This window comes from Anabrus simplex, chromosome 9 (assembly GCF_040414725.1).
Source record: "Anabrus simplex isolate iqAnaSimp1 chromosome 9, ASM4041472v1, whole genome shotgun sequence".
NCBI classification, from domain to species: Eukaryota; Metazoa; Arthropoda; class Insecta; order Orthoptera; family Tettigoniidae; genus Anabrus; species Anabrus simplex.
The window spans coordinates 156,479,519-156,496,616 of record NC_090273.1 but is presented as its reverse complement, the minus strand read 5'-3'; the positions used below and the strand labels follow the sequence as shown (position 1 = coordinate 156,496,616).

The following is a 17,098-nucleotide window of genomic DNA, read 5'->3' as shown; positions in this document are numbered from 1 at the left end:
TTTTGTATCTTTCCCGACTTTTATGAAAAATCATGTATAATGTTATAAGAACAATCTTTGCATTCACCGACACGAATCTGTCAAAATGAAGCACAAACCGTAACTACAGTGCAGTGTGTAGGGTAGATATCTCCTTATTTTATTGCTGTCAGTGTGTAAATAACGTATGATGGTACAATTTATGTTAATACAGGCAAAGATCTCTGAAAAAGGTGGGCTTTCTATTGAAACCTCGATTTAAGGTAAAAGCATTCACATGATTTTATAAAGCACTTTTTTAAACCTGATTAATTTTTTGAAGAAAAAAGTGGGTGTTGTCTTGCATTCAGGGTCGTCTCGAATTTGAATTCTGTGGTAAAAACTACTCCATGGATGGGAATAAGGAATATTTAACGATCTTCCCCACTTCAAGTATGCTCCAATCACATCAGCTTTTCAACGCAGCTTTTCGAGGTATAAAAAAATAGTTGGCAGACAACTGCACATTCTTCACTTTCCAGAACTTGAAAATGACATTTGTAGTTCAGTGTAACTCAGACTAGGGTGAATTAATAATTAGTCTTATTCCTGTCCTTTCGAGTCTTTGTTTCTGAATCATGTTTATATTTTGTAGAAATTAATTTCTCAAGTTATTTCTTATAATTTTTTAAATGTTTTTGTAGATTTTAATTTCATAAATCATCTTATTATGTCAAGTTCTTTTCAAACTGTTTCTTTTTCAACTAATATTCATTGTATTGAGTATTCTTTGTCTTCAAACAGCTTCCAAACAAAAGGCCTATATTATGTACTTTGTAAGTTTGTGTCTAACTTACTATTTTCTGAAAGATTCGTTGTATATTGTGGTATTATGGGGAGGTGTAGTAAATGTCTACTCAACTTGCGGGCTGGTGGAGTGTCGTATAATAAAATGTGTGTATGCTACTGCAGAGCACAGACCGAACTAAAGTGAAACATATAAGACTCGCAGAGTGTGTCGGGAGGGGAAGGGGGTCTGGCACAATAGGAGGGGACAGGAGATGTGGTGGGGGTAAGGAAAGGAGTTAATGGAGGAGAGAAAATGAGTAACAGGTTGAGGGTGAAGGAAATCAAGTTATGTTCGGATTGAAATTATAATTACAGATTGCTTCTAGAAGAATATAAAGTTGGGATTACAGTGAAACCTCGTTAGTGCGTTCCTCATTAACATGTTTTCCCGCTTAGCAGTCGTAAATTCAAAGTTCCTATTCTCATCATCTATATAAAAATACCTCACTTAACGTGTCACAAATTTTCTCCATTACCACTTACTACGATCACATTTTTCCTAGCCCCGAAAATTTTATTTGTCATCCTTTATGAAAGAAATGTGATTTACAACTCGGATAAGAGCCATGGCTACAGTTGCGTGATTACGGAAAAAGTGAGCCTATTTGTGCTTGTATTCCATTCAGAAGTTAGAAATTTATTTTGTGTTGAGTGGTACAGTGAAGCTCTTTTTGCGTGATACTGTAGCCTATATCTGGCTTAGGAACATAATCATGTGAAATTGACTAGCGTGGTGCAAATTTGTCTTGTGATAGCCTAGATATGGATACAGAAGAAGTGAAATTTCTTTATAATTAAGACAACACGATGATGATGATGATGATGAATGAAGACAACATTAAAATCTTTCAGAAAGTGGACTGGCATCCGCATCCTTAAGCGCGCAGAGGTCGCAAATGTTGAATTCGCACATTCGAGTTTTGACTCGATCGATTCGACTTGGTCAAAGTTTTTCAAAATGGCGGCCAAAGTCATTCTGCTCTGTCACAGTCGCACTTGGTCGAATATAACCTCTAATTCATTGTCTAAGAGTGTGAGCAGAAAATAATGTTTTATAACCCACTGCTCCAAAATAAAAAGGTTTCTACTAACATTTGTTTTAGAAAGAGTGTGATCTGCAATAATACTTGGATATTTTTATTGGCCCCAGTGCATATGTTTTCATATTTGTTTCTTTTTTGTTTTGTTTTCCCCCACACCGTTCAGTGCACTTGTTATTTTATAAGTTCCAGCAGAAAAGGTTTTCATATTTGTTCTCTCGTGTTTTTCACACCTTTTCATACTTTCCTCTCATCTTTAAAAATGGTAGATATACAACCTGTGACAATAAAGTTCAGTGAACAGTCCTGTAATATCAACATAGATGAACAATGCACGGCAGTGACCTTACTGTCCTTCGAAATAGTCCCCTCCCATAGTTATGCACTGCTGAGATCGGCGATACATGTCCTGGAAACTTTGCAAGCCTTCCTTTGGGATGGTGTTCAAAAGCCTTATCACGTATCGTTGGATGTCAGGAATATCGTCAAATCTCTTTCCTTTCAAAGCGAGTTTGAGTCATGGGAACAGGAAGAAGTCTGGAGGATTGAGATCTGGTGAGTATGGGGGAAGTTCAAGTTGCACCAGCCCCTCTTTTACCATGACCTGTTTGACGACATTGGCTGTGTGTGGGCGAGCGTTGTCATGGACAAAAAACCATAAACCTTGTTGTGCGTACTGAGGTCATACGTACCCTGTGTAGACATTTCATGAAACGGGTCACAATTTCAATGTACCGTGCAGCATTCAACGTCGTTCCCTCAGGTAGAAATTCCTTGTGGATAATGCCTTGACTATCGAAAAAGGTGATAAGCATAGTTTTGATGCGCGACTTTTCGACTCTGACCTTTTTCCAACGAGGGGATCCTGGAGAACGCCATTCCATGCTTTGCCGTTTTGTTTCAGGGTCGTACCTGAGACACCAAGTTTCATCCTCAGTGACAATACAGTTTAAGAAATTTGGTGTCACATCCGCTGTTTCGACAAAATCCTGTGAAGCCTCTAAATGTGCCTGCTTCTGATGGTCAGTCAAGTAATGTGGCACAAAACGAGAACACGTTTCCTTCTTCCCTAAATTCTGGGTAACGACTTGTGGCACTGATTTACGGTTCATCCACTATCAAGCGCACAGTTAATCGCTGATTATTCGTGATGAATTTCCTCACCTTCTCAATGTTTTCGTCACTGACGGCGATCGCTGGTCTTCTGCTACGGGGGTTGTCAGAAACACTTTCCCGTCCTCCTCGAAAACGGGTGAACCACTCGTACACACACTTCAAGGACAATGCTTGATCTTCATAAACACGTACCAGCATCGCATGTGTTTCTTTCGGTGTCTTGCCAAGCTTAAAACAAAACTGTACATTGATCTTTTGGTCGTTCATGTTCCTGTTCGCAGTTCAGAACCAACGCACTAAACACACACTGTGTCAAACAGGTCTTACACGGCACACACACAATGCTCAATTGAACAACATTGGGAGCAGGTAGTCAAAACCTGCTGCTATGCAGGTGCAGCGTTGCGTATCGCCTGTGTTGCTGGATCGACCCTTCTGACTTAATTCAATGAACTTTATTGTCACAGGTTGTAGTTTTCACTGTACCCGTGAATACACAACGTAAAATGCCTTCATGTTGGAAAAAATCGTATCTAGTGTTTCCATATCCCTGTTGGATAGTTTTGATTCATATATTAAGTAGTAAGTTTTCTCGCTTAACACGTTCATTTTTGTTGTCCCCTGCAGCAACATCTTAACAAGGTTTTACTGTATTTTTAAATCTATTTCAATGTAAATATTTAATCATTTACTTTCGTTAGTATGGTGTAAAATTTTCATACCTTGGTTTATTGACGTAAATGAAAGTCTAGTCAGTCCATACTTGACTCATTGCTGAAAATCTGTCATATTTTTGGGCATTGTAATGTTCTTGATATATATTTAGGAAACTTCTACTGGTCTGGTATCCGTAGCTTGCATCACAATTTATGCATTTCAATTTATATACTCCTGAATTTAGGAATTTGTTTGTAGTGTTAACAGCATGGCTACTGAAAAATATTTTGGAGTTAGTTTCATTGGTTTTAAATGCAATATTGATATTTTGTCTCTTGAAAAGATTAGTGATTTGATATAGTTTATTATTATTAAATATGAATATGGCATAATTCTCTTTTTCTTTATTTAATCTAGTAAGTGTAGTATTTGTTCCAAACACAGGAGTTGTGCACACAGCCGGGCCAGGTAGTGTTAAAACTGGTAATATACATGTGTTGCAAGTAGCCTGCACATTGATGATTTCAAACTCATCTCTGTGTATATTTCTTTTCAATTTCAATTTACTTCTTTTGAACAGTTATACACAAGCTGATTTTACTGGTTTCAGCATTCAAGCAGGTCGTCATATACTGTTAATATATTTCTTGTTTCATTCAGTAGATATACTGTAGGAAGTAAGAAAAGAGATTTTTCCACCACACACTTATAGAACAAAACAGTTGCTGAATATTCATACTAACCTTCTCTTTCTGGCGTAAGAGGTTGTCGGAAAAGATGATTGGCGATTCGGTTAAGACAAGCCAGGCACATAAACCCATAGGAATCCCAGTTAAGGCTGAGCAGAACATTAATGGCACGGTCTACTTGATTGAAAGACAGGTACTGCGACACTAACACATCTGCACTAAGTCCATTATAATGTGGGTCTCCTTTCAACCCACCTCCACCAACCAGACGCACAACAGCAAGAGGACCCCTGAATACAAGGAACAAATGCAGGTTTATTAAAATTTTGGCACGCATGCATTGTTATTATGTCAAGGAAGAAATAAGGAACTCTGTAGAATAGGTCATAACAGATATTTTAAGATCAGGCCATGTGTGAGGATGTGATAGTTTTAATTCTGAAATCAAAATATACTGAAGAGCGTTTTTTTTTTTTGTTTTTTTTTTTTTTTTTTTTTTTTTTTTTTTTCCTTTCTTCTTTTTGGTTAAGGAAGCCATACTTTCTAGTGCCGACTTAGTAAAATGTGACTTTCCAGTCTGTCAAACACACAAAAATTTCAATATAAATTATAACACTATAAACATACCTGTAAAAACACACTATTATACAAAGAATGACATGTTTTGTTCCAAAGAACATCCTCAGATTCTATCAAATCACTTAAATCATGCATGTATATGTACCGTATTGTTTACGTTGCATAAACTTGTCTATGATAGAGTTAGGTGATAATATGAACAAGTATTAACAAATAATGATCTTATAAGTATTCAGCCTCACCGTATTTACATAATGAAAAACATTGGTACTTATGTAGACTGCCGAAGCTTAGTCTGTTGTCTCCAAACACTATTTCAGGACTGTGGTCATGGAGAGGCTAGTGGAAAATTTTGGGCATAACATACAGTTATGCAGAGAGGGGAGGGGAAACGGGAGGAGCGAGTAGAATGTTGTAGATCCTTCCTATTGGAGAGGGGAGACCAGATTAATTCCCTCTCCATGTTATAATCTTGATACTGTACCATGGAGAGGGGATGGGGAAGTAGGGGCTGAGTGAGGGGAGCATTGTGGAACCTTCCTTCGTCTACTGGAGAGGTGGTGGAGGTGGTGGTGGTGGTGGTGATGATTATTGTTTTAAGAGGAAGTACAACTAGGCAACCATCCTCTATATAAAACTAATCAGAAGGAAAAAATGGAAGGTATCCGACACTTCGAGAAATGAAGATATCGCCCAAAGGAAGACAAGGGCCACGAAGGGCATGAAAATGAAAGACTCCCTAGGCCTCCATACATAATACCGTCGGGGTTGGAAAAGAACAAGAGTTGACCAAGGGAGGTCGGATAGGATAGATGAAAGTGAGGAGCCTGGCACAAGTACGTGGAAGCAATGTCAGGACTCAGGTACGGGCCCCGTGGTCACCAACCCACGCTCCAAAGTTCAGAGCCCCTGGGCCCCTATTAGTCACCTCTTACGACAGGCAGGGGATACCGTGGGTGTTATTATACTGCCCTCACCCACAGGGGAGTTACTGGAGAGGGGAGAGAAGGTTATTAACCTTCTTCATGTTATAATGTATTTTATGTATTACGGATAAATGTAAGTTAATGATTTTGGGTTAAATAAAGTATGGAACTGAAATAGAGAGTATCTATTAGACACTATTTTTATAATAAACCATACTCTAAAGGCTATTAAATGCTAATTTAAAGAGTAAGTGTTGACCAGCTGTTATGCAAGTAAAGCGAAGAGGGGGAATTTTTAAACTGTATGGTCATTTAGGTTGGTTTTGTTAGCTTTTTTTTTTTTCTTCTTCCAATGTAGATTTTGACTGCTTTCTTAATATTCAAAGATTTACTTTTATTTTCGATGCGTAAAATTTTTAGATCTGTGTTGATGTCTGTGAAACAGTGTGAACTGTTGTATATGTGCTCTCTGAAGGCTGAATGCTGATTATACCCGATCATGTTTTTGTGTTCTTTGCATCCTGTGTGGAAATTACATTTTGTTTAGCCAATATATGTGGCATTACAGTTATGTTCTTGGCACATGAGTCCTGACTTGGAGAAAGGTTTTTTTTTTTGTTTTTGTTTAGGTTGCACTTTCTGATGTGTGTCTGCAGTGTGCTGTTCATTCTAAAGGCAACTTTTAGACCTTGTTTTTTGAAAATATTAGCTATTTTGCATGTGTTCTTGTTATCGTGAGCTTCCGTGGCTCAAATGGCAGCGCATCGGCCTCTCACGCTGGATACCGTGGTTCAAATCCCGGTCACTCCATGTGAGATTTGTGCTGGACAAAGCGGAGGCAGGACAGGTTTTTCTCCGGGTACTCCGGTTTTCCCTGTCATCTTTCATTCCAGCAACACTCTCCATTATCATTTCATATCATTTATCAGTCACTAATATCACCTTGGGAGTGGTGACCCCATTGTAATAATAGCCTATATCTGGTTCATTCATTACATCCCTGACCCGGTCAAAGACTGGAAAACAGATTGTAGGTTTTCATTCATTTTCTTGTTAACGTATTTGAGAACCACTTGGTTTTCCCTGCCATGTTTGATGGTTTCCTGGGTATTTTTCTTATGTTTATTTAATAGTTTATCTACTGTGCCCAGAGGGTGGTTATTTTCCTTCATGATTTGTTTAATGATTTGTATCTCTTCATTGAAATCCATTGTGCTCATTGGTAAGGAAATAGCTCTGTGTATCATTGTATTCGGCCCTGCTACTTTGTGTGTATGGTTGGTTGGACTCATCAATAGTGTGTGACGTCTGAGTGGGCTGTCGTATACTTTGTAAGAGAGGTTGTCATCATTCCTACTGATTGTGATGTCTAAATAGTTTATTTTCTCGTAAGTTTCTGGTTCCAATGTAAACTTGATGGACTTGTGTACAGAAGTTAATGTGTTTAATAGCTGGTGTGCATTAGTGATGTCATTATCATATACAGTACATAGACTTCTAAGATATTGATATTGTTTGTCACATCATTGTTTATATGTAATGTGTGTTTTTTTTTTTTTAGCTGAGGATGGTCAGATACTGACCAAAACTAGTACTACTGCCAATGAGGTACATTAACAATTTATGTCTTACCTATAGTGCTGATTAACTGGGAGTTTTAACAAAGTCGTTTTTTGATATAAAACTGGGAAATCAAGAGAGATAATGAAAATGATAAACTATGGTTGTAAAGTGAAGGAATATTTGCTCTCCCAAATAGGAAACGCAGAACAGATGCCAATCAGTTTCGATATGCCACAAAGTTGAAGAATAGATCAGAAAGGGAAGCAAAACAAAACGATATACTGTAATGCTTGCTGTAACAGCTGCTGGCAGAAAGTCTGCACCTTACGTTTTTCTGAAGTTAAAAACAATGCCTAAAGGAAAAAAAAATTCCGCGAGGGATCCATGTTTGTATCCAAGGTAAAGGGGAGATGGACACGTCACTCGTACAAGATTGGATATGAGCGGTTTGGGGAAATCGAGCAGGGTGCTTCCTTTGATTCCCAGCCATTCTTGTATTGGACAGTTTGCGTGGCCACCTGTCGTAAGACCTAAGAAATTATTGGAAACCACGAAAATAGATTTGGCAGTGATTCCTGGTGGACTGATATCGATACTTCAACCCTTGGATGTTTCGATAAATAAACCATTCAAAGACAATGTGCGAAAACTCCATCAATGCTGGATGGCGGAAAGTGTGCCCGAACTTACTCCAACAGGCAAGAATCGGAAACCACCTGTGGAACTCCTTTGTGAGTGGATATTGCACGCTTGGGATATGATTTCTTCAAAGGTGATTAAATGTGAGCAGTGATAGCAGTAGCAGCAATTCTTCCTGCAGTACTGGTAGCAATTTTGAAGATGGTAGCTTATGAAAGGTAAGACTTTTCTTTTTTGTCAGTATGTCATTATTATAATTATATCCTTACATGAATTGTACTTTTATTAGTTCAAATTGATTTTGCTTCAGGTTGTACTGTCAGCTCGTAACGGGAAGAATATTTTTCAGTGTCGGTACTTCAAACCCACGTATCCAATTTACCCTATTTGACTTTTCAGGAAAAATGCATGTTGTAATTTTACGCCAAATGATGATGATGATGATGATGATGATGACGACGACGACGATGATGATGATGATAATAATAATAATAATAATAATAATAATAATAACAACAACAATAACAACAACAACAATAATAATAATAATAATAATAATAATAATAATAATAATAATAATAATAATAATAATAATAATAATAATAATAATAATAATAATAATAAAACAACTTCATAAAGTGTGTAAAGAATAAGACAAGAAAAATCAAGAAGTATACTTTTATTTTCCTTCTAACTTCAACCACACTCTCTTCAAATTCAAAAAGATCAGCACTTCAGAGATTTGCTATCAGATCCAACTTTGGATGTGTGCAAGATCATCTCCAAGAAGTAGCCTAATTGGACAGGTTCAGCAATCACCTAACTGAATGCCTCGATTTCAGCAGATTCAAAAACTTCATTCATTCTGCAATAAAATTACATCACAATGTCTAGGTCAGGCCTGTGCTACTGCAGCAACAGTGAGCAGGAACACTCACGAGCAGGCTGAGAGCAAGCTGTCTGCCTACCTCTCAACATATCGCCTCCAGAAAGCCAGTGTCGTTAAGTACCACTTTGTTGCAAAATGAGGTTAAAATAAAAATATACCCAAAAAGGTGGTCTGCACACACTGGCAAAGTATTGTAAGCATAACATGCCTGCAAACATCTCAAAAATTGAAAAATGAATGTCATCATCACCTTACGTCTTTTTTCTTACCAGCAAAATATCATAAGAGGACATTAAAATGATTGTAACTGCCTTATGCATTTATCGTATGCACCATTTTATAAACACGGCAGCTGAATTGTCTATTGTAAGCAACCTCCTGCCTAACGGGAATTATGATAAGTCAAGTATTTAGGTGAAGATAAACTCAATTCAACAAGTTGCTTTACGTTGCACGAACATAGATAGGTCTTATGGTGATGATGGGATGAAGACAAACTTGACGAAAACAATTCAGAATATGAAGCTCACTAGAAGCTTAAAGAAGATTGCAAAACCAACTTATTAAATAATCAAAAAGTGAAGCAAGATATGAGGGCAGATCAAATATAAACGAAAATTATTTTTTAAAATTTATTGCATCGACCAAAAAAATATACACATTTAGAGATCATTTTCTACATAGTTTCCTGCCTTCAATACACATTCTCTCCGTATCGTACGTTATGATTTTCATTTCCGTGTTGACGCATAACTAATATAATAGAGTTTGAGGGACATGTTGAATGGTGGAAGATCCCTCAAACTCTATTATATTACACATTCTCTCCATCGGAGTGGTAAGTTTTTGATGCCATCCTGATAGAAAGAAGAGGGATGTGCATAACATGATTTTCATTATAAAGCCTGTATTGCCCCACGTATACTTAAAAGGTATGGTCAAATGTTCCACCTTTACAATACTAAATTTAAAAAATTTAATTATTTAAATAACATTTAAAAAGTAACGGAACATGTTTCATCTATCTTGTAGACATCATCAACTGAAAAGTTTTAAGATTAAGCACAAAGTCAAACATAAACATCCATACATGCTGAGCTAGCCATTCTGGGTAGGTGAGAACGGCACTCCACTGAACATTCCAATTATGAAATCACGATCAGATATTCCGCCTACTTTTTTATCACAAATTGTAATATCATCACGCCAACAAGACAAACTTAATACCATTTTACTGTAACCCTCACTCATGTTTAACATATGTTTATCAATCGTCTTCATTCTACTAGAACTAAACATTGTGCTCCATATCACCAAGTTTCTACCGATGCATCAGTAAACTGAATGTCAACACAGCATCATCACGTTAAGGACTCTATTTTGAACCATCTCATGTGTACAATATTTTAATTTTCACTTTTAACAGTATTTAATTGTTGTGCTCAGAACATTCCAACATATTCTCCAACATTTTAACTGGCGCATTCAAGAGTCCGAATTATTTTGAATGTGTTTTTGTCCTAGTCCTTTGTGCTTAATCTTAAAACTTTTCGGCTGATGATGTCTACAAGATAGATGAAACAAATTCCATTATTTTTTAAATGTTATTTAAATAATTAAATAAAAATTAATTTTTTTTTAGTATTGTAAAGGTGGAACATTTGACCATACCTTTTAAGTATAAGAGGGATGTGTGCGGAGCCAGTTGCACACAAACTCTTCTACACTTGCATCATCATCGAACCGCTGTCCTCCTAGGTCTTATCTGAGTGGTCCAAACAAATGGTAGTCGCAGGGCAATAAATCTGGACTGTAAGGAGAGTCTTCCAGAGGTGTCCAGTGAATTTCCTCCAGTTTTTCCTGCATTAAAGCTGCAGTACACGGCCTTACATTGTCATGGAGAAGAATGATGTTTCGGATCGGTTGCCGGCGTCGCTTGTTGCGATACACAGCTTTTGCTTCATCCAAAATGTGACATTAATAGGCTGCATTAATTGTCCTTTGTTCATGAAGAAAACCCACCAGTAAAACGGCCGCAGAGTCCCAGAAAATTGTTGTAAGCACCTTTCCAACAGATGGGCGTGTTTTGGTCTTGACCGGACCTCTTTCGTCTCTTCGCTGCCACTCCATGCTTGCTTTGACTCTGGGGAGTAATGATGCACCCAAGTTTCATTCCAAGTCGCAATATGATGCAAGAAATCCTCTCCATCCTCCTCGTACCAACGCAGGATTCTCTGACAAACTTCCTGGCGTAAAATTTATTGTCCCTGGTTGAGGAGAGGAGGAACCCACCTGACAGACAATTTTCTGAAATGGGGTTAATCTCGAATGATGGTTCGAACACTTCCGTAATTTATTCCTATGGCTAAAAGAATCTGCAAAATTTTTATTCGCCAATCTTCACCAATAATGTCATGAATGGCAACAATGTTGTCTGCAGTGATACTTGTCTGCGGTCTCCTTTCATGAGGTTCATTTTCCACAGCTTCTCTTCCTGACACAAATTTTTTAGCCCACTCATACACTGGAGCCTGCAAAAGTGTTTCTTCCCCAAACTGTGCATGGAGCCATACAAAAATTTCAGATGGTTTCATGCCCTTTAGCGAGAAATTTGATAATGATGTGTTGCACAACAGGCGTGTGCACCTCTTGCTCACTCATGGCGTACTGAAGCGGTCCAGCTCTCCACCACCATTCGCGCGCGCAAACCCTTTCTCCATACACCCCCATTGACACCCTGACAAAGCCCCACCTCAGAATTATTACTAACAGCAGTGGTACATTCAAATTCCTGTTTTTATTTCATCCGCCTTTGTAATTTCCTGTGTGCTTCTTTTGACTTACAAAATGTGCTCAACACACCCTGTGGCGAAAGCATGCTTTTATCTCTCTCTCTCTCTTGCAAAATTGCTGTTTATTTTACTGTGTATGAAAGTATCACTCAGGATTGATTCTGCTACACAAGATGAAACACAGGGCAATAGATGAGTAAATGAAATTTGCTCAGCCATGTTTAAGTATTTAACCATGGTGAAAAGGCGTATTCCAAATATAAACCATTATTTTCTCTGCTGTAATAGCTGTCCCGGTCAAAATAAGAACTATCAGATGTTAGCCATGATCCGTAAGTTCCTTGAAGGATCTCAAAACATACAAATAAAACTGACATTCCTGTTGACAGGTCACACATAAACGCCTGCAGATTCAACTCATTCAACAACTGATACATTCATACAAAAGAGAATCATCCTTCACAATGGCGGACTGTTTTTAATCTGGCAAGATCTTAGAGGAAGTTACTATTCTTCATCACACTGACTTTGAAGACAGGAAAATTGATTGCTCAATCATCCCTTCCACTACTGTTGATGGAGCAGCATTCAAAGAACCAGACGTAAAAACAGAGGTAATTAGAAAAAATTCCAATGAAATAGTCATTAATTTGGATAATAAAGGGCTCAGGTCAACCTTCATCAGCACTGGAAACTACCAAACCAAATGTACGTCAGCAATTGTTGTACAGATCAAGAATATACCCTGAACGCTTTCCTAAGAACAGAAGTTCGGAGACCGGGCGAGTTGGTCATTCGGTTAGGGGCGTGCAGGTGTGAGCTTGCATCCCAGAGATAGTGGGTTCGAATCCCACTGTCGGCAGCCCTGAAGATGGTTTTCCGTGGTTTCCCATTTTCACACCAGGCAAATGCAGGGGTGTACCTTCATTAAGGCCATGGCCGCTTCCTTCCAACTCCTAGAACATTTCTCTCCCATCGTCGCCATAAGACCTATCTGTGTCGGTGCGACGTAAAGCCACTAGCAAAGGAAAAAAAAAAAAAAGAAGTTTGGAGATTTGGAAAGATCCATGATGATCCCCAGAGAATCAAATGTTGAAGACACTCTACCAGAGACAGCTGAAGAAGCTTAACTTCATTCAAGAAATACACCTAAATGCAAGGTCCATCAATTTGAATGTCCACTGATTTTAATACGTAACTTGAATTAAGTGTTGGTACTTTACTCTGTAATCAGTTATGTATTCACTCACGTATTAGAGCCTTTTTTTCTCCAGTTTGATGATGCTTGTAGTTTAAAGGGCCTTAACATTTAACGTCATCAGCCCGATTTCCCCAGTTTTACACCCAAAAAAAAAGTAAAGGGGGGGGGGGGGGGGGGTTTCCAATATACGGTAACCTCAGATTTAAGCAGTGAACACATGACTTCTAGGCTATAAAGAGCTATAAATTGTACATGTAAGCATTCTACACTGTTCTTTAACAAACTTATGAATGTATTTGAGTTATACTGGCTATTTCCGTTCGAAGGCAGTATTTCTAAATGTAAAATGTCAATAAATGGTGAACACGACTTTTAGGCCTACCGTAAATATAAAGTAGATATAATCCGCTTTATTTATTCATATCACGTAATTCATTTCATCTCATTAATGATGTGGTCGACGTCAGGAAGGGCATATGGTCGTAAAAAATCTCTACAAAGATTTGTCTCACTTCAAACTCGATCCTGTAGAGAAAAGGGATAAGGGTATCATATTATGCAATATTGATACAAAATAATTCAATGGCCAGTCACTTGTCCCTGCCAGTTGAGCAGTAGGCCTACCACACAGTAAACCTGTTCACTGCTATTTTCATTTTAATTGTCTTAAGCGCTAACTTCCCTACTACCGGCGTGTCGTCATTTCAAGTGACGTCATCTTCACTGCCATTTTGTCAGCCATGCACTGCAATCGAGACTGAGAGCATTTGAGATCCTGTCTTTTTAACCTTTTAAAAATAGTTTTGTTTCTGACTATAGAGTCCAAACTGTGTGAAGCTATTCCCAAATGGTTTCTGTAGATGGACTCTGATATACCCAGCTGGTGTATATGTAGCAGAAGCCACTCCTTCTGAATAAAGCCGTGTTGTTGAAAGCGTGCCAAACCACCAGCTGATAAGTAGTGTATGTTATGAGTTGTACTTTAGAATGTAATACATAGTGACTGGAAGCATTTTTAAGTATATTTCATGCTTGTTCTCTACATTTATCACATCAGGATTTACCTGAACAGCTGTAAATGAGATAAGAGAGACTGCATTGCTTAGGTTAGGTATGCTATCGCCTGGATAGTGCCAAAAATTCGATAACAGAAAAAATTAAAAAAAATAACAGGAGACTTTGCCACATTTATGGATATCTACAGGTGTGGTGGTAATGCGTTTCATCATCATAATATTTAATTTTGTACGTTTGTTGCCTCCCATTTTTTATTAACACACATCCTAGTATGTTTTGTTTGGCATGGCCGAAAATTGTTGAAAGTAAGTGGGGACTTAGAACATCAATATTATTATTATTATTATTATTATTATTATTATTATTATTATTTGTTAGGTACATTGGCGAGTAAAACAATTGTGATTGGACTGTTTCTATCACGCTTTAAACCTATATTGGCCCAAGTTACGAGAAATTAAACGATCACTTTGTTAATTATCTTACATGCCTATATTAATAGGCCTAGCAACAACCGTGAATATTTCTTAACTAAAGTAAACTCGTTTCCTCATCCCAAGGTGGTGCAGCACATTTTTAGACAGGCCCCAGTGGAAGGGAGTTGCCTGTACCATTTTTACCTCAAATCAACCTTGCTGCCATTCGTAAATCTCTGGCAATTTCGGTAGCGGGAATCGAACTCGGGCTCCTGATAACGGCAGCTAATTGTGCTAACCATTACACTGGTAAACATTCTTAACTACAAAATACAGACCTATATACATGACTGTGCAGGTCGGACATGAAACCTATTTGTGCAACGTCACCAGAGCTGCAGTGGGCTTACGCTACGGAGGCGGACATTTCGTAACTATGAAACACAGATGTACCGCATGACTTCAACACATGTTTTTATTGCATGGGTCGTACGGACGAAACTATTCACAAATTTGCGTGATGTCATCAGAGCTGCATAAAGCTTGTACCCGTTTCGAAGCAGAATCGTTGTTCTTCTCTGACGAATTATGTTGGGGGGGTCTTGTACGCAAGATTTTTTTTTTTCATCTTCGTCTCGAAAAGGTAAGGTGGGTCTAATACGCAATGGGAGATAATACACGAGTAAATATGGTATTTGTCTTAATTACCTTGTAGATCAAATAATATATTATTTCGTATCAGTATTTTCAAGTTACCTAAAGACAACAGTTATAATGCATAATAATTAATGTGAAGTAACCTAAAACTGCTCTGTAATCTTACAAAGTTAAGGTTTTAAGGGACGTAAATAAAACTGCACATGTGCGAAGAACTGCAAACATTGTATTGTAAACAACATCATAATAACGTTATGTTATAATTTACAGCCGACAAATTGCCTAAAGTGCAATTTCGTGAAATAAAATGCACTTTTAACAGTATAATATACGAAAAAATGTAATCATTTTTTTAGAAATCATTTTGTAGGACAATTTTTAAAATTGTAGTGCATAATGTGCAAGAAGAAATAAAACTTTGTGAACGAAGAGGTTTTTTGTCTCTCCTGTCAAACTATATTTTTGGGGCTTATGACACTCTGGGTTTTTAGAGACAATATCCTCTTTCCATGCAGCAGCTCGGCATCTCCAACAACCTTCTTTAATCTTACGCATCTTCCTAGTCAAGTCTTCCAAATGCACTGACCCAATCCTTGTTTATCTGGCTTAACACAATTCATAGCTTGGTTTGTAGAAAATAATATTGTACAAAATAATTGCAGTGTTTTGGAATAATATATATATTTTTTAACAGAGCAATTTGGCCATGCGTATAGAGGAGCGCAGCTCACAGCTTGTACTCGCTTCGGCGGTACAAGCTGTGAACTTGCATTCGGGAGATAGTGGGTTCGAACCCCACTATCGGCAACCCTGAAGATGGTTTTCCATGGTTTCCTATTTTCACATAAAGCAAATACTGGAGCTGTACTTAATTAAGGCCATGGTCACTTCCTATTAACTACTAACCCTTCCATATCCCATTGTCGCCATAAGACCTGTCTGTGACGGTGCGATGTAATGCCAATTGTAAAAAAACATATATATATATTTTTGGCTAGGATGATGATTATACAATATTATTATCCTTGGTGCTATTTGACAGGAGTAGGCTACATTCCAGCACCGGATTTCACCCTTTCCCTCCCTACTACCATATATCACGCCATTCATTTCATCTCATTAACTCCTTTGATGAGGCTGACGTCAGGAAGGGCATCCGGTCATAAAAACCCGCCACAACAGATTCATCTCCTCATACCCGACCCCGTAGAGAAACAGGACAAGGGTTGGGCAAACAAACGAACATCACATTACACATCTCTATGGTTTTCGGAGACACCACGGTGTCAGAGTTTTGTCCTGCAAGATTTCCTTTATGTCTTAGTAAATCTAACAACACAAGGCTATCGCATTTCACCACCTTCAAACACCACCGTATTGACTTGAAATTAAGCCCGCCGATTTGGACTTCATTTGACGAAGTAACTGAGTTGAATGGAAAATAATAATAATAATAACAAAGTGCCGAGCAGAGTCAAAACTATCGTGCGGACTGTCCCTCCCTGTGAAGAGTTAGAATCCAGGTAGGCTGCAGATGTGTGCTATAGCTACAGAGCATGGAAGCTTACTAGCACTGCAACAGTAAGCGTGAGCTGCTCACCTGTTCAGGCATGGTCTAGATGGCATATTGGAAAACTGCAGAAAGAAGCTAACCTTCTTGAGTGGGAAAAGAAATAAATAAAGCTGCGGGAGAAACTTCATTATCAGATACCACGAGCACACTAACGCAATAAAATACAACAAGTTTTCAGCCATCGGCCAACACATGCAAGATTATAACCATAATTTCACCAATATTGAACAAGACATGGACATCCTCGTATTAGCAAACAAGGGCCCTTTACTGAACATAATGGAAAATTACTACATACACCTAGACCAATACTTTAATGCCAGTCACAATCTCAATGAAATCTCAGAGAAACCCAACATACTCTTCGATCTATTTATCACTTTCCTCAGAAACAATAATGCAGCCAACCTAAACTCAATCCTAAATTTAATCAAAGGTACTTTTCCAAGACAATTACACTTTCTCCCGCACCCTTCAGCCCCACCTTAAGCCCTCTTCCTAAGCCATATTTCATTTCATTACAAGAACTTACTGATT

The 17,098-nt window shown here is 38.0% G+C and overlaps 1 protein-coding gene across 1 annotated transcript in view; it reads right to left on the bottom strand.

Annotated features, from left to right (window-relative positions):
• frtz (WD repeat-containing and planar cell polarity effector protein fritz) overlaps positions 1–17,098 on the bottom strand; it is a 137,554-nt gene that overhangs the window by 50,448 nt on the left and 70,008 nt on the right. Inside the window, exon 9 of the mRNA XM_067153590.2 lies at positions 4,364–4,599. Coding sequence (XP_067009691.2) covers positions 4,364–4,599 — 236 coding nt within the window. The remainder of the gene's footprint in view (positions 1–4,363; positions 4,600–17,098) is intronic.